Here is a 25,118-nt window from a genome sequence, read left to right on the forward strand (position 1 = left end):
ATCAAGTTTCACCTATGTATTCCCATATATTAGAAGAGCTTTTCTCAAAACATATTAATACCTTTTTTATGGACAGTAATTTAGATCCAGCCGCTTTTCAATCATTTACACGGCATAAATGGCCAAATTATCAGTTTTACTTTACAGACGGATCTAAAGTACAAAACAAAGTAGGATGTGCATTAATTAATATTCAAAGTGGATTTAAAAAATTATTGAAATTGCCAGCTGAATCATCGATATACACTGCTGAAATGACAGCGATTCTTCTTGCATTAAGGCATATACATAGTAACGAACCCTACAGCTGCATAATATTTACAGATAGTAAGAGTGTCGTCGACAGACTAACAAACGTACCTAGGTCCAAACAACTAAATCATATAGAATTAGAAATTATGACTATTTACAATAAATAAACAAATTTAGGGAAAAGCATTAATATATCATGGATAAAGGGACACGCGAGCATTAAGGGCAATGAAATAGCAGATAGCCTAGCCAAATCTGCCCTAGACATAGGCGAAGAAGCTCCCTCGAACTTACTCCCCTTTTCAGACATTGATATAATTAGTAAACAGCATCAAAAAGAAAAATGGCAAACACATTATCGAAACACCAGAACTGGAAATAATTACAAACAAATGCAGCCTGAAATACCCATAAAAAGATGGTTTCATACTCTATCAAATCGCCATTTCATAAGGGTTATAAACAGATTAAGATCTAATCATGCTCTTACCCCCCTTCATATGTACAAGTTGGGTCTCGCGGAGTCACCTAATTGCAAGTGTGGAAAAGAAGGTAACCTATTACATATTTTTCTTGAATGTTCCCACGAATCAGTAAACATAAACAAATTTTATGATAATCTTATTATATTAAAAATTCCACTTCCCGTCTACCTGAACAATTTGATTTTCTCTAGAGATATCAATATATTAAAAACGATTTACGAACATATCAAAAACTGTAAATATAAATTGTAGCTTAAAACTAACCCTTATATTTAAGTAAATATTGTATTATAGCAGAAAAAAAAACATTACGAAATATATATATATATATATATATATATATATATATATATATATATATATATATATATATATATATATATATATACACTCGCGATCATAAAATCCGGGTCATCTTGAAAATTTCAAGTTTCTTAAATATTTTTGCCTCTGGTGCAGTAATAACCTTTTTTTTGGCTAATGTATTTTTTATTTGTCATCAATGTTTGTTTTGAAAGAAAAAAAAATGGTTTTTTATTGTTTTTATTGAAAAAAACAGAAAACAAATCAAATTGTTGATAAAACAGACATACGAAAAAAAATGGAAAATACAGAACGTGGTAAAAAATCAGTGAAATTTCAATGACCAATATCGTGTATTGCCTCCCCTTGCTCTAATAACCTCTTGCAGACGACGGGGCATACTCTCAATTTTTCTCCGGATTACATGTTATGGTATGTTATTCCACTCTCTCACTAACAGCTCCTTAAGCTCCTGTCCGTTGTTAAGAGGAGGTGTATGGGTTTGAATACGTTTTTTCAAATCGTCCCAGAGATGTTCGATGGGATTCAGGTCCGGAGACCTAGCTGGCTGGTAATTCCAACTTCGTCCAAGTATTACATACTGATCCTGGCAACGTGAGGTCGCACGTTGTCCTTCATAAAAACGGCGTTTTCTCCAAGCCCTGCCATGTTGGGCATAACATGTTCTTCCGGAATCTCCGTAATGTACCTTCGTGCAGTTAGGGACCCATTTTCGATGAAGGGTAACTCTGTGTGGAAGTCGGAAGATATACCTCCCCAAGCCATGACCGAGTCTCCACCAAATGGCATTCTTGGAGCAATGCAAGCTTGTGAAAATCGTTCACCGGTTCTCCTCCTAACTCTTACACGTCCATCGGATCCAGTTAGGCAGAAACGGGATTCATCTGAAAATAACACTTTGTTACAATCGTTAATTCCCCAATGCGCGTATTGTCGAGGAAAAGCTAGTCGTGCAACTCGAGGCACCCGGCGAAGTGGCGGTCCTCTAGCCATTACCCGAGAAGATAGTCAAGAAGAACGAAGTTTTCTTCTGACTGTTGCAACACTAAAATTGCGATTTCGTACTTCCTCTAGACGATTTTGATGCATAACCGCAGTTGAGGTCCGGTTTCGTAAAGCCTGAAACACAAGGAAACGGTCATCTAGTGCCTTGGGCGTTCTTCTTCGTTCAGAGCCAGGTCGCCTGGTTAGCAAACTTGCCTTCTGAAAGCGTTGAAGCACTCGTTGAACCGTAGAAAGGCTTACGCCAACAGTTCTTGCGACTTGCCATTGAGTGTGACCGTCTTCCACAAGTGCAACAATTTGTTCCGTTTCAACAACAGTCAAAGGCATTTTTGTCAAAAAATAAACACTAATAATGGCACTAATAAACACTAATGGTGGCAATAATAAACGTTTGTCCTTTGCATTTGAACAGAAAGTCGAAGTACAAACGAGAAATTTAAAACAAGCGGAGTTACAGGTAGCGTTCATTTTGGGAAGTGTGCACTTTACTGTGAAATCGGCACTATTGGAATTCTTTGTTACAAAGGAAACCGCAACAATTCTCAGAAACATGCATTAGTTTGTATTTGTGTTATTATTATTTACGATGAAGCTCGTTGAAAATGAAATATCGGTGATTTTCAAGGTGACCCGGATTTTATGATCGCGAGTGTATATATATATATTTAAAAAAATATATAAAATTAAAAAAAAAAAAAAAATTTTAAAGAATTAAAAAATAAAAAGGAAGATGTAAACCTCCGAGATGTTGAATCGGGTTATGTCTTAGCGCAGGGAAAAAAATGAATGAATTAAAAAAGTTGTAATTTATTACTAATTGCACGTTAGATTGTACGGATGATTGTATGTTTATTTCTCTAATTGTAAAAAATTCTTGTCTTTAAATTTGTCTGGCTAATTGGCTCGGCCAAGGCCATCAAACTAAAATAAAAAAAAAATAAAAAAAAAAAACACGTGTAGTTGTTTTTAATGTGATTAAATATATGGAGGAAGAAAAAACGTCTGGGGTACTGAACGTTCATTAGATCAGTTGTACGAAAGTGTGATTGCTGCAACATGTGTCTCAGAAAGAAATATTCGAAGAATTGTTATGGAGCAAAGGGATATAGTACGTGGTGCAAGTTTTTCTTTTAAATTGTCAACTAAAACGAAAAATAGGATAAAGCCTAAAACCGATTTAGACAATGCAGATAAAGGTTTGAATTGAATGTTACAATTTAAAAAAAAAATGTTTAAAAAATTTGATCGCACACATCTCATAGAAAACGTAATGTCACTCAAATGCAAGAAAATTTACATCAATAGATTCGTCTCGAAATTACAATCATTTCATATCATTGCGCTAACTCCGCATTTTGATTAACAACGGCGTAAATAGTAATTAAAGCTTATGGAAATTACATTTTAGAAGTCTATAAAACTGTCATTCATAAATACTATTAGTCTAGTCGCTATTGAAAACAGCTTAAATTAGCGTGAGCTAATCCGATTATAGATTACTTTGATAATGGTACTTTGCTTAATACCTGCAAAAAGATTTATGAACTGTCGATTAACAGAATATCGATTCACACTCTATCAGGTACATATCCATTTGATTTTAGATTTATTTATATCAATTTACGCCGTTATTATTCAAAATTCAGAATTGGCGCAATGATATGAAATGATTGTAATTTCGAGACGAATCTATTCATGTAAATTTTATTGCATTTGAGTGACATTACATTTTCCATAAGATATGTGCGATCTCCTTTGAACAACTTTTCGCCTGGCCGAGCTCTTGAACCTTATTTTCGGGTATCTCATGAAAGTGATTATGCAAAAAAAATCTCATGGGAATATTTTTCCGAACGAACACGAGCTTTTCGCCTTGTCAAATTATAGTTTCAATTTCTATACTACGATCTTTAAAATGAAAAACATTTTGAAAACATTGACGACATTTAAAATGCCAAACATTGTGAAAACATTTTTTTCTAAATGCTAATTATTTAATTAATGTGACTCTGTTTATTCAAGGACAACTAATTGACATTTTACGACCGTGTAACCACTGCATAAATCAAGAATGGATCCTTCGGTATTTTGTTTACTGCTGTTTTTCTAAGATTAGAAAACAAGTTAGTGTGAACGAGTATAGCTGTCATCAGGCAATAAATCAATCAAGGTGATTCCCTAAACTGTTTTACCGGCTAGTTAATTTCTTGTTAACAAGGACTTTATCTGTTTTTATTACTTGTTGAAAAAGGTATTAAATTACAAAAGAATTCCGGAACTTTTTGTTGTTTTTAAAATTTTTTCTTTGGAAAATAGAGGAATTAATATGTGGTATTTTAGTAATAACCCACTTTAGAAATAAAACATGATCGATTTCTCGGGAAAATTTATTATAGGTATCTGATAGCTTTACGTCATAAGGGGGACATAGTTAATAAAAAATAGACAAAGTCCAAATATGTAATTTCTTATTATTTTTCTTTTTTATTGTATTCGTAGCAATTTTTGTATTGAGGAACTATTGTTTTATGAAGTGACGGTTCATTTAAATTTTTACAAGTTCAAATCCTACGATAATTTTGCAAAATTATTTGCGAGATAATTGCAAAACTCATTTTTTTGTACTATTTAATAAATTTTAATAATTTTTGCAATACTGGCCGGAACTAACATATAACACCTTGATAATTTATAGTTAAGGAATTATTGTTAAATGTTTTTAAATATTTATCCCAGATATCAAGTTTAGTAGATAGGCTACCTATTTCCTGGGCCATCCCCTAAATCGCATCCCCTAAAATCGCAACCCCCGGTTGCAAATGCCGAACGGCTTAACGTAGGATGACGTACGAGGGCTCGTTGGAAAGGGGATGAAAAATGGGGTTGAACGCAGTATGTGCCGTGCGCATCGGAGCATGCCAAAAGGTCATTACGTCATATCTTTGGTTCTATTGGTCCGATCGGGGCGTACGAGGGCTCGTTGGAACGGGGAGGAGACGGGGACACAAAAAACAAAGATGGCAGCATTGCCAAATGGGCGCTAGAATGTATCTTTGTTGCTATTGGCATGATTTTGACGTATGAGGTGTCAAATGAAAGCGTAGGTGACACACAGAAGCCATGTCAACGATCAGTATGAACATTACTCTTCTTCTTCTTCTTCTTGTCCATACAGTGCCTAATAGAACGTGACATCCGACGTAGAACGTGACATTCGAGACAGGACGTGACATTTGACGTAGAACGTGAAATGCCACGTGACATTCGACGCAGGACGTGACATTCGACGTAGAACGTGACAGTTATGTGACATTCAACGCAGGACGTGACATTCGACGCAGAACGTGAAATGTCACGTGACATTCGACGCAGAACGTGAAATGTCACGTGACATTCGACGTAGAACGTGACAGCTATGTGACATTCAACGCAGAACGTGACATTCGACGTAGAACGTGACATTCGACGCAGGACGTGACATTCGACGCAGAACGTGAAATGTCACGCGACATTCGACGTAGAACGTGACAGTTATGTGACATTCAACGCAGGACGTGACATTCGATGCAGAACGTGAAATGTCACGTGACATTCGACGTAGAACGTGACAGTTATGTGACATTCAACGCAGGACGTGACATTCGACGCAGAACGTGGCAGTTATGTGTTAGTCAAGATGTTGCTAGACATAAAATGTGACATTCTACATAGGACATAGTTAGTAGTAATATGAATCCCATCGAGTACATACATAGAGTAATAGAATTTCAAAGAAAACTTGATCGGTTAAAGATCGACATTAAATCATATGAGGATTTTAAACATATTACAAGACAATTAGATAACCTGCATTTTGACAACAAAACGTGGAAACCCGACGAGTTGAATCTACAGCAACAGCAGCAGCAGCAAGACACCTGGGCCTGTAGAAAACTGCCACCAGCTACATATCCATTAAGACGTATTCAACCAATACCATGTTTGTCAGCAACAACAACAACAACAACACCACGGGTGTCAGCAGCAACAACAACAACACAACCAGCGAATATATGAAAAGTGAAATAGATAATGTCTTTACAATGTCCTGTGTAATATTAGCATCTGTATTTATCTTAATTTTAAAAATTATTTTTGAAATTGTAAGAAGAAAATTTGAATCTTCATGTAATATAAGACTCAATCAATAAAGATGTTTTAAATAAAAAAAAAGCGTTTAATTTCTAATATATTTATTTATACATATACAAAAATTACAATGGTATTATGTTATTGGCAAACCAGTGACGTAGACGATCCACATTTCTTTCGGTGCATGAAAATAATCCAGCGGCATGACATGGGTTTGCAGTAGGGCCAACGTTTCCAGTAGCACGAGGCGTACCATCAAACTTGCAAACATCAATAATAATGGGAAAAACTCCAAAAACGTGACGTTTCTTATCCAAATATTCTGCTTTTTGTTCTCCTCGAACGTAGATGTAATCTGCTGCATACAACAACTTGGTTTCTAGTATTTCATTGATTTTGGACAATTCTACTTGCCCATCAGAGTATCGAATTCCAAGCAGTTTTTTCTCCACGTATGAGGCAGTCTTCTTATCCCCATTACTTAGCGCATTAAATGGTTTCTGAGGCAAAAAGATGTAATGACTTCGTTTAAAACCTATTTCAATGGTAAGTTCTTTGGGAACAAACCATCCGTCCACATCGAATCCCTGAATGTCTACGAATGCTACTCTCATGATGACTGCTCGTTCACTACTGACAATTTATGCATCTAATTTAGACTTTTTACAATTTCGGTGAGAGGGAAGTACTCCATTACACAATCATGAATTATAATGCAATAAGCCTTGGTATTTTCGGGAAAACCATTATTCGCTTCAATATCGAGTTTTACGTCAACAGTGGATGCTTTCATGCTTTCTTCTTGTTTCGAACAATCGATGACAAACAATGCGTGATTCTTGAAAGCTGAGAAATCGAGTAGAGGTCGCTTTTGTTGGGAATGTATGTAGCTAGGATAAAATTCGGTATAGTTGAAATAGGCCTCATTGTAGTCAGTTTTGCTAAAATCCAACTGCATTCTCTCGTTTGGCCAATATTCACCATTTAAAGATAATCTGATACTTTGAATATCGACATTGTCAAATAAGGTGGGATCAGCTGAATTCTTGTCACGTTTGTTGGTTTGAAAGAAAACAATGACATAACGGGGTCTTTCCACTGCATTGCTAGTTTTTACAGCCCAAACTTCACGTCTAGCGCCTTTGGTAAGTGCTGGTAATCGGTAAGTTCGGATATCTAAATACATCAAATAATGCTCTTTCTAGTATAGATATGGTTCTAGTTGCCTTTCAGGAAAAATACAATCTCCCTGTGACTGGAACATTAAATAATGATACTATAAATATGATGATGAATAAGCCTCGATGTTCTGTTGGCGACAATAACTATGCCATTCGTTCGAAGTGGAATAAAACGACTTTACGCTGGTATTTCCCTCAGGCTATTAGTAATCCCGATTATATAAATCTTGCTGCAGAAGCTTTCGCTAGATGGGAGACAATATCTAATTTAAAGTTTAAACAAGTAATAATACCTTCTCCGAGGCCTGATATTACTATAACTGTGGTACCAGATACTCATAATTTTCGAGCAAGTTGTCAAGGAACCTCTAAATGTTCATTTAATTTCGATGGTCCTGGAAAAGTATTGGCTCACGCATACTTTCCAAGCGCACACGGAGAGTGTACCGAAATTCATCTTGATGTTAGTGAACGATGGTATGTAGGAAATGGCAGCGCTCCCAATGGTGAAGTCAATTTTTTGGCTGTCCTAATGCATGAAATTGGTCATTCTCTCGGACTAGCATACAGTACTATTGATTCGTCTATTATGTATCCTTGTTATCAACAAGATGTACCACCTTTTGGTGATGATGATAAAAAGGCAATGAGTAATCTATATGGACCAAAAACAACACCCTCTTACATACCAACAACAACACCAGTTACGCTAGCACAAACACCACTTTCGCACAACAAGAACCATATGTCGAAAACATCTACCATCAAACACAGGACCTCTTTGCCAACAACAACAACAACAACCACACCTGCAATACAAAACATATTATGTCTAATTCCGTATCCAGATTTCATGTTTCTAGCTACTTCTCCTCAGTTTCCAAATTATAGAATGTACGTTGGATATGGTCCGTATATATGGAAGTTTGATTTAAATGAAATGCGCCTTCCAAAACATCCCGAATTAATTACCGATTATCTCCCTAAAGAGTTGAGGTCTACGCACGTTTCACATGTTTTTCAGAATTCCGAGGGACACTTAGTAACTATACGCAATAATCAGTATTACGCTGCATCTTTCCCCAATTTAAAACTTCAAAAACGTTTTATGTTTCCTTCTATACCTGCGAGAACCAAAATAAATGCATTATTTCAAACAAACAGCGGTCAAACGTATTTATTATACAATGATGATTCTTATATTGAATTTAATGAAGCTGGAGATGTCTTAAACCGTGGACTCATGAATTATCTCTTACCCGGACTACCAGATACAATAACATCAGCATACCGCTATACTGATGGGTTTATTTACTTTTTTCAGAACAACACCTATTATAAGTACAGCGAATACACACGTAAAGTTGTAGCAGCAGGAACGTTTAGCTGGGAACTTTTTGGGATACCCTGCCCCAACGACGGGCTATTAAAACAATTAAGAACTTTGTTAAACAAAATTGTAACTATATACGAATAAAAATGCTCCGTTTATGATGATGTTGTTTTTATTTAAATTCCATTACTCTGTATGTATGTTAAGCAACGTCCTGCGTTGAATGTCACATAACTGTCACGTTCTACGTCGAATGTCACGTCCTGCGTCGAATGTCACGTTCTACGTCGAATGTCACGTTCTGCGTTGAATGTCACATAGCTGTCACGTTCTACGTCGAATGTCACGTGACATTTCACGTTCTGCGTCGAATGTCACGTGACATTTCACGTTCTGCGTCGAATGTCACGTCCTGCGTTGAATGTCACATAACTGTCACGTTCTACGTCGAATGTCACGTCCTGCGTCGAATGTCACGTGGCATTTCACGTTCTACGTCAAATGTCACGTCCTGTCTCGAATGTCACGTTCTACGTCGGATGTCACGTTCTATTAGGCACTGTATGGACAAGAAGAAGAAGAAGAAGAGTAATGTTCATACTGATCGTTGACATGGCTTCTGTGTGTCACCTACGCTTTCATTTGACACCTCATACGTCAAAATCATGCCAATAGCAACAAAGATACATTCTAGCGCCCATTTGGCAATGCTGCCATCTTTGTTTTTTGTGTCCCCGTCTCCTCCCCGTTCCAACGAGCCCTCGTACGCCCCGATCGGACCAATAGAACCAAAGATATGACGTAATGACCTTTTGGCATGCTCCGATGCGCACGGCACATACTGCGTTCAACCCCATTTTTCATCCCCTTTCCAACGAGCCCTCGTACGTCATCCTACGTTAAGCCGTTCGGCATTTGCAACCGGGGGTTGCGATTTTAGGGGATGCGATTTAGGGGATGGCCCAGGAAATAGGTAGCCTATCTACTAAGTTTTTATAGTTATTACTGCATACGGTATGCTTAGCTTTAACAAAGAGCAAAAATGATTGAAAATAACTACTTGTACAAAGAAAAATGTTAAAGAAAAACAAATTATCTTTGCAAAAAATGTCTTTAAATAAGCCGTTAAAAAGTGATGTTTTTCTATTAAACAAATAGAATAACTTTGTGATTTTTTATGGTGCCTCTTTCCTCTTTCTAATCAAGGGGACCGAAAATCTGGTTGTCACACATTTAACAAAAAAATAAGCTTTCTGCGACCAAAAGAGGCCAAGTTAGTAATTTGATTTTAAAAAATCATATCTCTTTTATTAATTAATGTTGAGTTGAAGTTTTCGTAGGTTATACATGAATTTTTATATTTGATGATGAAATTATTGATAAGTATGCAATTTATATAATTTGGAATAAGTAGTAGCCCTTTAAAGGAGGTTCTCGCGCGGACTCTGTCAAGATTGAATTGAGTTGGGCTTTGTAGGGAAGAAATTTGGAATCCGCCAGATTTTGAGATTGGAACTTCAAATTGCTGCGCGCTGAAAAATTTGCAATATGTGCGGTTCTAGAAGACGTAGAACCTTCATTTTTTTGAATGATGGTAATTCGGCAAAATATTAATAACCGGATGATTTTCATTCCCCTGACAGATCGTAAAATGTCGTATTTTTCAAACATATTTTTGTTGTTGTTTAGGCCTCAAGAAGCTCTGTGATATTTGATATTTCGTTACCAAGCGAGAGTGACGGTACTGTACAGTATCATTCACCAATAGCTCCCGCTAAATCAATGAAACCTGCCAGTCTAACCTTACCTGGCCTCATGGCGAATGAAACACACATCTGCGAATTATGTATCCTTTTTTACACTATAAATATTGCTTTATAATGTACATTTTTAAATATATTAGTTAATATAGACATTCGATTGTTTTTACGTTTCTGTTTGAGCACCTACTTTTATGCCAGCCCGTTGCTTACGACTCTTTACAAGATACGCCTAAGAGCAGCTTTCACCGACGACGCTGCGAGATTTTTACGATGCTGACGCCACGACTTTATAGAAGGAGGTATTTCGTTCACCGAGATTGTCGAAGCTATCTGGTCTCGAGGGTTTCACACATCCACACTACGGCTATATGGCACTCTGACTTATCAAACGAGTAGACCATTGAAACTGAATTTTTTTATTGAAACTACTTTCTTGTGAACATTTACTAACCAAATTTAGTCCAAAATGATATTCAGATCTCTCAGTTACACCATTTTCCTTAACACTTAAATAGATTCTCCGAATTGGGTAGTATTCCAACCCAATATTATAATAGATGCGAAATTGGGATGTCTTTGGCACATTTCGTTGTGTCTGCAGGAATTGTGTGATCATATAACCGACTTGGGCGTTTGCACACAGGTCATGTTAAAGAGGACGAATGGAAAGACGGTTCTGTTAAAGGTAAGTTACGAGTTTTTATTTGAAATATGTCAGACGACTTAAATCACATCATTTATTGTCAGATTGTTTCGGTATGCTAAATGCTACAATCTATGTAAAATATATAAAACTAGTTGACCCGGCGAACTTCGTATCGCCTTAGAATTAAATAATGTGTCGAAATTTCAATAAGCTCCTCTTTCGAGACTATAAAGTAATAGAAATCTCTGGGAATGAAATGAATCTGGTCTAGGTGACATTATCTAACAATATCTAACACAATTACATTTGCATCTTGTTGTATAGTACATCCACTAATAATTTTCCAACATAAACATGTCTCATTCTGGTATCAAAGAGACCGCCTTTCAAATCAAGGTTGTCAGACATATTTCCTAAAATTCCTAAGGTTATATTTAAAAAATATTCTCTATTCTCTATTCGTTATTATTCAATTGCTAGTCAACGAACGACACTCTTAAAAAATAATATGAACATATTCTCAAAAAATATATATATAAATTAATTAACTAGGTACTAATATTTACATGGACTCTTCACTAATGAATTAAAGCAACCGTGAACTTTGTATATATTACTTATATTCTAAGTAATTTTCGAATATTGGCAACATTGTAGTCTGGAGAGAATTTGAACGTTCGACGTTGCCCTGTTGGTGAATTTAGCGGTAATACTTTTATAGATATAATGATCGAATTTTAAGAAATCAGACAACTTTTAAGAATCCAAGTTCTCAAAAACGGTTTCAAGAATTGTATTATTTTTTTCCAAATTTCATTGATTTTATACCTTACCTGGAAACATGAAAAATTGCAGATATATTAATAATGGTATTAAGGTTATATTCACTAATTTTAAACTCATGCATTATGGCAACAGCGCGAAGCGCAAAGCCGTAAATTCTAATGAACACCTGTTGTCTGGCTATGCGACACCCTAAAATATTTCCTTTTGCAGAGGCGGAGGCTTATAAGGTATAGGTAATATAAGTTATAAGTAATATTATATTTTTCTAGGATGGCATTTTTTAAGATGCATCAACTTCTGTGTTATCAATAAATAATGACAATTATGTTAATGACAGCTCTGAATTAAAAAATAAAGATTTGCATGTACAATCCCAAAGAATAGTTTTAAATATGTATGAGTGTTTGAAAAAAGAAAATATTGGGATGGCTGATAATGCAATTGTTTCGAGAATTCATGTATTAAAAAAATCGGGTATAAGACGATATACATATACAATTATTAAATTAGGCACAGTTACAGATCATTCCTTAAAACGAAAGCGACCAAATAAAAAATTGGGTAGGATTGACACTGCTGCAAAAGACGTTATTCAGCGAACAGTTTACAATTGATAATGCAATTGTTTCGAGAATTCATGTATTAAAAAAATCGGGTATAAGACGATATATACAATTATTAAATTAGGCAGAGTTACAGATCATTCCTTAAGACGAAAGCGACCAAATAAAAAATTGGGTAGGATTGACACTTAAATTGACAAATTGACAAATAAACAAAATGTAAATGTTTATTTTTCACTGCAATAACTGCATCTTAAACGCGTCGATTGGAATAAACAAAAATCGAATCATTTATTTTTCTAACAATTTTCTTTTCTCTTAGACCAGGTTTGGTGAACGAATGTATAAGGTAGATGTGATTGTTTCTTGTTATTTGGCTATATATTTTTTTTTGTTTTAAGAGTTTTCCTTGTCTTTCACAGAAAAAACAAAGTGGTGCCCTTTTTTATTTTTATTTTTTCGTGTTTTGTACATTTTCTTTCAATTAGTAGGATAACTTTTTTCTATTCTTTCTGATTTCAGTATCCTCCGTTTTTAATAAGCGATCTGTAGACCCACCTCCGCCGTTGTGTTCTTCGAACCACCTGATTGCCGATTTGCATAGCATTCTTGGAATTCTTCGCCCAACCTAAATTCCAAGGCCAAACTGTCCCTTGGGTTAATTTTTATGTTAACCACAATAATGCCCAATTGGGCATCCTGTTTTTCCACCCGGGTCCATTTATCGTTACAGTATAAAAGTGGCTTGGATAAATTTAGTCAACATTTTTTCAAATGGTTTGGTATAGTAACGCATGGTAATATAATAAGCCAGATTTTTTTATATAGGTAGACATTATAGGTCATATTGATTTATTTCTCCCTTAAAAGTACTAACTAGTTAGGCCACCATGGACAGCACTTGCAGCCGTACCACTGAAAAAATTAGTACTCAAGTTGTTGTGAGCTTCGCATTGTAGTTTAATAATAAATTTTTAGTCCGGGTGAAGTCCCTTTTTTAGTATTTCGACGATGCATAATGAAGTTTATCATATATCCAACAGAACTCTATATTATTACTTTCTTATTTATTAATTATTGATCCATAAAAATAATTTTTTTGCCATTTACAGGTACTAATGAATCACATAAATCAGGAAAAACTACAACTAGACAAACTTCAAGAATCCTTTACCCACATCAACAACATATACCGAGACTTTATCGAAGCCGAATTACAACCAAACATAGCCTCTCCTGCTAATGTTCCAGTGACTCCAAAAAGCACTCAACAAAAACCAAGGGTACTGATAACGCAAGAGGATATGATGAACGAAATATTCCAGAAACTAGACACCGAAAAGGATATGGCTAAAATAGAGTGGTTGCTAGTGAGCTATTTGACTTCCCTTTCGGATTGTAGCATACTCACACAGTATAATTTAAACGAACTCCTAGTGACTTGTTTGGTAAGTATTTATGTTTTGACTTGTTTTATGAATATCGAAATGTTAAGTAGATTCTTTTATGTAATTTATTATCAATGAGATGATGTGAAAGCTAAAATCCTTAAGAAGAACACCGTCAAAATAATAGTCTTCTTGTTTAAGTTGTTGGTTTATAGATACCATCGTAATGGCCCATAGTTAGTCGTAAACCTTTGTAATGCTTGGTCAATTCAAGTCCATCTAATGACCCAGAAAGAGGAAGGGCAGTCCAAATGAAGACTCTGGCGGGAAAATCCCTACATGAAGCCGTCTATATGGCACAGGATCACAGCCAATGGAGACAGCAAGCTAATAATATTTAAAGTGTCACCACGTCCTGACAAGGGTTCAAGGAATAAGGAGAGAATGGAGAGAGTCGTTGACTTTCAAATTGTTATCGGACGCTCAATCAGGTGACCAATTACCGTCCTGACTGCATTTTAAGTCAAAGTTCACCTGGTAGTCAGAGAGTCCCTAACGGCTTTACGGGTTCTAATTAGTTAGAGTTAGCTGCATTTTGTGCTCGCTATATCTAATATTAATAATCAAAAAAAACTTGAAGCATTTGAGATGTGGCTTTATAGAAGAATGCTGAGAATATTATGGACAGCAAGGATCACGAACAACGAAGTTCTAGAAAAAATGAAGAAGGAACCAGAGATTGTGTTTACGATCAAACGCATAAAATTGCAATATCTGGGACACGTTATGAGAAATCAGCACCGTTACTCCCTGCTGCAGTCTATATTGCAAGGTAAAGTCAAAGGTAAGCGAGGACCCGGTAGAAGGAGAATATCATGGCTGCGGAATTTAAGAACATGGTTTAAGAAAACCTCAACGGAGCTGTTTCGAGCCGCAGCGAGCAAGGTCATGATTGCCAATATGATTTCCAACATCCGAAACGGATAGGAACCAGAAGAAGAAGAAGATATCTAATATTTTTTATTCTGTTAAAAATGCTCAACCTTTTCTTAATTCCGCAAGTAACATATCTGTAACAGTCGACCATAACTTTACTTATTCGCAGATAGGTGATTTTTTCCTATTTATTGGTGGATCTGATCCTCGCCTATCAATATCCTTTGAGTAGGTGCTTGTGGATATGGATTCGACCATCGTCCACATTTACGGACCCAATTTTCTCCCCACCTGCTAGCAGAAAATAGGGATTAGATGTGTTTTCGTAGAGACCCTCCCTATGTTTCACGCTTTGCTGGTAGGTGCTCTTTGAATTGCTGTGACGGTGGACCTCCTCAGCACGTTTATCCATTGGTCCCGTATTTTCCACACTTACCAATGTAAACTCTTACCAAAATATACACGGTTGTAGGTAGTAAGAATTCACATTTTCAGTAGCAGAAAGCAACCAACCATTAAAGTCTGGGGGAAAAGGGACGCTTCATGGCCGATTGAGGTCAATGAGATTTTACAACTGATTTTTATATATTTTGACCCTATGAATCCGAATCTTCAACATGATAATTCGAATTTTAACAATTTAACTGTTTACATGCTTATAACTAATAAACTAATAAAGATATATCCTTTTTTCAAATCATGTTTTGTTTCTTAAAAAAAAAAAACAAACCAAACAAACTTAAAAATTAAAATCGGTCCATTAGAAGCCGAAGTTAATTTTTGAGGAAGTTATATAAATTTAAGGTATACAATTTGGGTGTAAAAAAATAATAAAATTTGTTTATAACGAATTTTCGGTGATATGAGATCCAAATATTTAGGATTATGTTAATAAGGACTATAGTACAATGGTAAAACGAACATTTTGAGCTTTCTTCTTCTTATTGTGCCGTCTTCTAACGAAGGTTCGATCACTTTTTTAAACGCTTCCCTATCTTTTGCAACGTGTAATAACTGTTCAACACTGAGGTTAGTCCAATCTCTGATATTCCTCACCCAAGATTTCCTCCTTCTTCCCAATCCTTTTCTTCCCTCTTCTCTTCCTTGTATGATGACGTGCAGAAGAGAGTATTTATCGTTTTGTAGTATGTCGCCCAGATACGATGTTTTTCTTATTTTAATTGTGTTCATAAGCGGTCTGCCATGTCCAACTCGTCTTAACATTTCTTCGTTTGAGAATCCAAGGAATTTTTAGAATGCGCCTATGTAGCCACATTTTGAATGCCTCTAATTTTTTTACGGATTGGGCTTTTAGAGTCTAAGCTTCTACCCCATATAGCAGTTGTGACCATACATAACATTCGAAGAACCTCAATCTGATAACCATACTTAATTTCTTATTTGTAACATTGAAAATCCTTTTCGAGCTATTTCAATTCTGACCTTTATCTCCTAATCTTGATCTAACTGCGAGTTTATAATTGCTCCGAGGTATTTATATTTGTCGACCCTCTTTAACGGTTTACCCTCCAATGTTAGATGTATTTTTTCAACAGGGCTTTTCGAGATCACCATGTATGTGGTTTTATCTATATTCATTGTTAGTCCCATCTTTTTGCTTTGCTTTATTAATGATTTCTATAAGACTTTGTAAATCCATATTTTCTGCCATGGTTGGGGTATCTTCTGCAAATCTTATGTTTTTCATGATGCTCCCTCCAATCCTTACACCTTCAGTTCTTTCCCATAGTGCCTTCTGAAATATTAGTTGGGAGTACACATTAAATAGTCGTGACTACAGCACACATCCCTGTCTGACTCCTCTTTGAATTTCTACTTATCCTTACCACCGCTGGTACACGCTTGAGATCCAGATGTAGTTTACCATGTTGAACTCTGTCAAACGCTTTTTGAAAATTTATATAACATATCGAACGTTTTTATTATATTCCCTGCATTTTTGTAATAGTACCGTTATTGCGCACAATGCCTCTCTTGTTCCATTCCACCTCGAAATCCAAACTGTGTTGTCCAATTTGTTCTTCACATTATATATATATATATATATATATATATATATATATATATATATATATATATATATATATATATATATATATATATATATATATATATATATATATATATATATATATATGAGGCTAATTAATCGGTATTCATCGCAAGATTTAGGATTATTTTTCTTGGGTAAGGGTAAAAAGATAGAGTAAAGATAGTGATGATGATATCCAACCTCCGATCGGGAGACGACATTTAAAGAAGAAGAAGGGTGAAAAAGATAGATTTTAACCATTCTTCAGGAATTTGACCGTCGTTGTATATTTTATTAAATAATTCAGTTAGACACTCCATATTTTCGTCATTCAGGATTTTTAGTATATCTACGGAATTTCATCAGGACTTGGTGCTTTACCAGTTTTTTTCATCAGTTGGTAATGTTTTATTTATTTCTTCTCTATTATTTGTAAATTAGTTAGTTAGTTAGTAGTTAGTTAGTTGTAAAGTTTTTGATGTATTCCTCCCAAGTTTGTTGTTTTTCTTATTCTGATAATTGGAGATCTCCATTGGAGTTTCTTATGACTTATTCTCTTTCGTGTATTACAGCTTATTTCAAATCGACTGGCTAGCTCTTCCACGAAATAGTTAATCGCGCAGACAATAGAATATCTATGATCAGACCAATGCAGTGGCGTTGCAATATTAAACAAATTAAATTATTTGAAATTGCATTAATTACAAAATTATTACTCACTTAAACAATAAATGGAGTTTGATTGTACACAGATTGTTTTATAGATACCAAACTTTTTGTTTGTTATAATACCATCTTTAATAATAAGTGATACTCTATAAAGTTTGGTAAAAGTTAATTTCTAATTTAGTATCAATTACCTCAAAACCGTATCATAAAGTCATTATTAATGACCCCCTAACGACTTTTAAGGACATACAAAGAACTGATAAGAATTATTTCCGAGAATTTCTATTCACTGGATTTCAAACGAGTTCGTAATTTAGTCTCATTATGTTGTCGAGTCTCAACAAGAAAGGTGCTACCACGCGTATTAGAACTAGTTTGTAGAATGGAGATGGTTAAGTGTAGTACACATGAATAGTTCACAATGTATTTAAATATATGCAAATACTATTTCTGGAGTATCCTTACGTACAGTCGAAAGGATAGATCATTCAACAAGCGAGTAGGTTAACCGTGAAACCGTTAAGGAAATAAACCGTGACAGACTTAAGGGAGTATGACAAACAGTTCATTAGAAATACCATTCATCGTTTTCATGAGACTGAGCGTTGTCGTGTATCATTGAAGCTTTTGCAGAAAAGGCTTTAAGAGATCTACGAGTGGACTGGAAGTGTAAGATTTGGGATTTAAATGGAAGAAAACGAAAGATAATCGACGTTTATTAATTGAACGAAATGATATTCGTGCTCTACGCATTAAATATTTGGACAAAATTAAATATTACAGAAGCGAAGTTAAGTCAATTGAATATGTTGATGAAACGTATGTACCTGCAGGACACACTATGCCAAATAGCTGGACAGATGACAGTGGCAAAGGATTTGCTCAAAAACATTTCAAAAGGAAGTAGGTTGGTTATCGTACATGGTGGTGGGGAGATGAGTTTCATACATAATGCCCTTTTGATTTTTAAGTCAGGAGCTAAGACAGGAGATTATCATGATGATATGAATTCAGAAAATTATGAAAAATGGATGAAAGAAAAGTTAATCCCCAATTTGCCTGTTGGATCTGTTGTTGTTACTGATAATGCGTCATATCATACTGTACACATTAATAAAGCACCCATCAGTAATTCTAAACAAATGGATATGATATCTTGGTTGACAGAAAAAAATTTACCATTTGTAACGTCAATGTTAAAACCGTAATTGTATGAAATCATCAAACGACGCAAACAAGATCATATTCAATATAAATTTGACAAAGTGCTGCAAGAATGTGGACATGTTTCTTTAAAACCTCCGCCATATCATCCAGACTTGAACCCTATAGAAATGGTTTGGGCGCAAATAAAAATTAAGTTGCAAAACGAAACGTTTATTTTAAGTTAGTAGACGTAAAAGTGTTGGTGGAACAGGAATTTGCTAGAGTAACTGTAGATAACTGGAAGAAAGTGTGTGAACATGTTGTCAAGGTTGAAGATAAGTATTCGGAAAGTGAACGTCGCATAGATGTAATTACTGAAGAATTAAGGATTGACTTAAATGATTCTAGTGACGACGACAGTGCATCTGATTATGAAAGTGAATAATATAATTTAACATTACGATATACCTGTAACCTATGTGAATATAAGTTTTCCAAACTCTCCTGTATGTATGTATTATTTTTTGATTTTATTACAATCATTTCGTATATTCCTTTGTTTAACTTTGTGACATATATGTAATCTATGTAATCTTCAGACACAGATCTTTCAGTTCTTTCAAATAAGCCGCCAACTAAATATGACCATTTCTACCAACAAAACTAAATGTATGACGATAGCCAAAGATCCGCACAAACAAGATCATATTCAATATAAATTTGACAAAGTGCTGCAAGAATGTGGACATGTTTCTTTAAAACCTCCGCCATATCATCCAGACTTGAACCCTATAGAGATGGTTTGGGCGCAAATTAAAAATGAAGTTGCAAAACAAAACGTTTACTTTAAGTTAAAAGACGTAAAAGTGTTGGTGGAACAGGAATTTGCTAGAGTAACTGTAGATAACTGGAAGAAAGTGTGTGAACCTGTTGTCAAGGTTGAAGATAAGTATTCGTAAAGTGAACTTCGCATAGATGTAATTACTGAAGAATTAGGGATTGATTTAAATGATTCTAGTTACGACAACAGTGCATCTGATTATGAAAGTGAATAATATAATTTAACATTACGATATACCTGTAACCTATGTGAATATAAGTTTATCAAACTGTAGTGTATGTGTGTATTATTTTTTTACTTTATTACAATCATTTCGTATATTCTTCTGTTTAACTTTGTGGCATCTATGTAATCTATGTAATCTTCAGATACAGCTCTTTCAGTTCTTTCAAATAAGCCGCCAACTATATATGACCATTTCTACCAACAAAACTAAATGTATGACAATAGCAAAAGATCCGCTCAGATATAAGTTAATGGTTGAGAACAACCCCATAGAACAGGTGATGCAATTCAGATATCTGGGCATAGATATATCAAGCAGACACGACCCAGTAAAGGACCTAAGGAGTCAGATCAACAAAGCATCCGCATTGCCGGGATGTCTGCGGGAGATAGTCTGGTCAAATCCGTATATGCGCACAGATAGTAAAATTAGAATCTACAAGACTTGCATACGACCGATCATGACATATGACATAGAAGTGCGCGAAGATACCAATAAAACGAAACAGATGCTAAGGGTTGCCGAGATGAAAACCCTAAGAACAATAGTGGGCAAAACAAGAAGAGACAGGGTGAGAAATACAAACGTTAGAGAGCAGTGCAAAATTCAAGATATTGTAAGATGGGGAAGGCAGCGTAAAAGGATGTGGTACAATCATGTAAGACGAGTGGATGAGAATAGACTCCCAAAAATTGCCCTAGAAAACAACCCGCCCGGTTCAAGGCCTCCAGGAAGACCACCTAAAAGATGGAGGGATGGTTGGCAATCTACCTTCCACGAAATTAACCAGAGGCATCTTCAGAATTAAACAGATCGAAAGATCTCCAAGAAGTAGAAGAAGAAGAAGAACTTTGTGACGTTTAAGTGAGTTATAATATAAATAATAAAGGATTTAAAGTTAAAACAATCTTTTTAATTAATTGTTATTAATTCTGTAATCTGTAATACATATCTATGGTTTCACATACAGACAATATATGTATGTGATATATTATAATAATATGTATTAAAATGTGTACAATATTGCCAAAAATATAATCTAATATCATTGTTTAATAAATTGTGTGTACTTATCTTTAACAATTTGATTTAAATCATAAGTATTTTTTGGAACGCCACTGCTTTGTTTGGTGAGGCTTTACTGTTCCTAGAAATTTCCACCACTACCGTTGAAACATACTCTACCCGTAATTTCTTTTAGTTTCTTATGTAGGTTATGTGTGTTGTGTTTCATATTAAATTCTTTTATTTCTTTGCAATTTTCATTCATCCAGCGTTCTTTAGCCTCCTTGATCTGCGTTTCCGCTAGTTTCTTCATTTGCTTATATTTTTCTTTATTTGTATTTCTGTATTTTCGTTTTTCTTCTATGTGCTTTATAATATCTGGTATCATACAGCCTTTTTGGCACTTCGTTCTTTTCTACTCACATACGTTTCACCAGCGTTAAGTACTGCCGCCTTCATTTCGTTCCGGCACTGTTAATATCTTTTTTTGAAGCTTCTGTAAATGCTGGTGCAATTGCTTCATTGGTTTGTCGTTGACATTTTTCACCCTTAAGCTTTGACAAATCTAGTCTTAATTTTACTTTTTTTCTGTTGTTTTTTCAATGTAATGTTAACGTTGGCAAGACATAAATTGTGGTCGGAGTGTGCATCAGCAATTGGATATGTTTTCACGCTTTTAATCCCATTTCTAAATTGTCGGTGTCATTATCGGTGATGCTTGATGTTGGGTCATAAATTTGAATTATGTTTATGTTTATTGGGAGGGTTTTCACCTGTAACATTATTATTCTTTCATTATAGGGAATAAAGTTAAAGATATACGGTTGTAATGATTTTTAATCATGATTCTTACACCATTTTTGTGATCATCAGTACTGTTACCCGAGTAATAAAGAACAATGTCGTTATGAACACTGGGCCATTTTACTTCGCTGAGATCTCTATTTCAAGTCCTGCATCCTTATGCCGTTGACCATTCACTTACTTTCACTTAAGTTCACAGTTTCACAGTAAGCTTCCTTCCTCGTCAGCCCCGGCCCTACCTTCCATTAGAATTGGTTTTCTAATCTCCAGTAGGGTTGCTCTGGTTACCAGGGTTCATCCGTGTGACCATGATTATTGGAGGTGACGATAGGAATTGGATAGGAGAGGCCAGAGGTGCTATCTGAAAGCAACACCTTATGATGCGCATCACTACCCTATTTGATCCCCATTTGAGATTTAAGTCTGTTTTAGACTATAACATAAAATGATATAAGAAAATGGTATACTAGTTTTGTCATAATGTAAAACAGAATACAATATCTGTTAACAAAATGTGTTATAGAAATTAGAACATGTCCTATTTTGATACCAATTATTAATACACACGCATGCGCAGTTAGGTTCTTCTAGACCACATATTTCGTTGGCGTTTTTTCTTGCTTGTCTGAATTAAAATAAATGTTGCAATGAAAGCAGCAGATAATAGGACAATTTTCTTATCGATAATAAATATATATGTCCGTAAAATAGTTTCGAAACACAATTCAGATTTCTGCCTTAATCTGAGCCTTCTAAAAATTGCAAGCAAAGCAGACGTTAATAAAGATGTTAATAGAGACATGGGGAATCTAAAATTTGCATTCCACGACATGTCTCCCCAACTAAGCAGAAATCATTAGGGAATTGGTTTCTTGTACTCATACAGAGTAGATCCGAATAAAATAAAAAGACAGTCAAGATTTGATTTCACGTACAAAGCGTCTATGTATCTGTTTATACGTATTTCGCTCTAATAGGGCTCGTCAGAACAGCTATTCATAGGCGTTCTCAACGTGAAAAATAAATATTTTCTGTCTTTTAAGCAGCAACACTAAAATGGCTTCGAAATGGACACAATAGCGACATCTGATAACAAATCCGTAAAATAGTTTCGAAACACAATTCAGATTTCTGCCTTAATCTGAGCCTTCTAAAAATTGCAAGGTAAAGCAGACGTTGATAAAGATGTTAATAGAGAGATGGGGAATCTAAAATTTGCATTCCACGACATGTCACCCCAACTAAGCAGAAATCATTAGCGAATTGGTTTCTTGTACTCATACAGAGTAGATCCGAATAAAATGAAAAGACAGTCAAGATTTGATTTCACGTACAAAGCGTCTATGTATCTGTTTATACGTATCTCGCTCTAATAGGGCTCGTCTCTATTAACATCTTTATCAACGTCTGCTTTGCCTTGCAATTTTTAGAAGGCTCAGATTAAGGCAGAAATCTGAATTGTGTTTCGAAACTATTTTACGGATTTGTTATCAGATGTCGCTATTGCTTCCATTTCGAAGCCATTTTAGTGTTGCCTCTTAAAAGACAGAAAAGATTTATTTTTCACGTTGAGAACGCCTATGAATATCTGTTCTGACGAGCCCTATTAGAGCGAAATACGTATAAACAGATACATAGACGTTTTGTACGTGAAATTAAATCTTGACTGTCTTTTCATTTCAAAATATATATGTCTTTGTTAAAGCAAAGGTAACACGTGGGTAAAACTAACTAGGTATTTACGTGGGTAAAAAAACTAGGTTAAATGTTTAAATGAGGTTACGTTACAATAACAAAAAGAAGAATAAGAACATTGAGGTTAACAGTACATGTACACCAACATAGTAATTTAAAAAAAATGACTTTTTTAGCATGTAATGCGCAGAATCACATAACATATTTTGATAAAAAAAATTGACAATGTAATACACAAAACTTCTTGTATTAATATTATACACAATAATTTCATGTAAGTTTTTGTTATACCATTTTCTTATATCATTTTATGTTATAGTCTAAAACAGACTTTACTTAACTCATTTTGCTGCAGTTTTCACTAACATACAGTAATTTGAAATTGACCCAGCTAATGCGCTTCACTCGCACCCTGCGCGTTGCTCGAGCGTAACTACTGTACTGGCACTTTGTAATATTAATATCTCTACAAAAAAATTACTCTGCCCATCTCGTAAATCTTAAATTGTTCATAATTAATTCTGATGCTTTATTTTACAAATTCACAATGGGATGCTTTATATTAATTTTACTATAGAAATATACAATTTCCTTCTAGGCTAGACAAAAGAAGTTCACAGTGCTCCAACAGATGCTTCAATACGGCGTAATTTCTGACTCCAAATCTTTGGCATGCCTTTTACTCTCTTTAGGAAACATGCACTCTGGCACCTCCCAAATGGCGCTGGATATGCTAACAAGATTGGACGCGAAAGAAGAAATCCAGGAAGTATTGTTGAGTGAAGGCCAAATTCTGACAGCTTTAAAACTAGCGGACAACGCTGCGAACCCTAGGAAGTTCTTGACGGCTGCTGAACAAGATGGAGATGTCACTCTTCAACATAGCGTTCTCATTTATTTAAAAAACAATCCTGAATTCGAGGCTGTTTTCCAAAAAGGTTAGTTATTGATCAAATTTTTTACGATATACATAAAAGTATAAGATATCTTACCAACTTACAAATATTCCATGCAACTTAAAAATGTTTTAAATCGTCCCATTTATAAAATTTCTTAATAACCCAAACATTCTTTCATTTTTAGCATTTTTTTATTACCTAGAGTAGATTTTCCATTTATCTTCATATATTCTCATTATATATTTTTAGCTACTTTTGTCTGTCCTGTGTATCGTATCGTTTAATAGAAACTTGGCTGACCGTTTTACAGCACTGCAATATATTGCTCATCGTCAGGTCCCCGGTAAGATTAGTTAACAGCTAAAAGAAAATTGACTATGCTGTAGTAAACATTTCACAGAACTTATGACTTTGACTATTTTTATTAACTGAATCAGACAATGATCACATCTCAAATGGTCTAGAAGAATAACTGTCAACATTAAGCTTGTTTAAAATGTCATTTAGTTATCACATATTTTAGAGTTAAAAAACTTTAAAACAAAGTGGTTTTAAAAGGTCCACATCATTCCTCAACACATAAAGATCAAAATGTTAATCTTGATTCATTAGTTTATTGTAGATTGTGTACTCAGGAGACGTTTTAATTTTCAGATGAGCGTTTGTCAAATTTTATCCAACAATACAACTCCATATTTGACAGAAGTAGTCATTAGATCTAGTGGAATTTTTTTAGAAGTTTTTCATTTATAACAATAAAATATTGTCTCCAAATATAAAGACTGGAAGAATCATTGTACGTAAAAGAGTTTTAGAACTTTGTAATAAAGGCGAATTAGGTAATTTTATTTATAGCAAATTTTTCTGTATACATAGCTTTATTTATATTAATTTTTGTGAATTATATAGCTTTATATATTTATAAACATAAAGATTCTTATTTATTGTAACAAGACTTATTGCTTTTATTATATAATTGTTTATTGA

General features: G+C 34.8%; 1 protein-coding gene across 1 annotated transcript in view; it reads left to right on the top strand.

Moving 5' to 3' along the window:
- Bulli (regulator of MON1-CCZ1 complex protein bulli) overlaps nt 1–25,118 on the top strand; it is a 32,781-nt gene extending 7,663 nt beyond the window's left edge. The window contains exons 4-8 of the mRNA XM_072537168.1: nt 10,401–10,557; nt 10,990–11,159; nt 13,582–13,917; nt 23,831–24,170; nt 24,786–25,118. Coding sequence (XP_072393269.1) covers nt 10,401–10,557; nt 10,990–11,159; nt 13,582–13,917; nt 23,831–24,170; nt 24,786–24,847 — 1,065 coding nt within the window. The 3' untranslated portion in view covers nt 24,848–25,118. The remainder of the gene's footprint in view (nt 1–10,400; nt 10,558–10,989; nt 11,160–13,581; nt 13,918–23,830; nt 24,171–24,785) is intronic.

Source organism: Diabrotica undecimpunctata, chromosome 7 (assembly GCF_040954645.1).
Source record: "Diabrotica undecimpunctata isolate CICGRU chromosome 7, icDiaUnde3, whole genome shotgun sequence".
Lineage (NCBI taxonomy): Eukaryota > Metazoa > Arthropoda > Insecta > Coleoptera > Chrysomelidae > Diabrotica > Diabrotica undecimpunctata.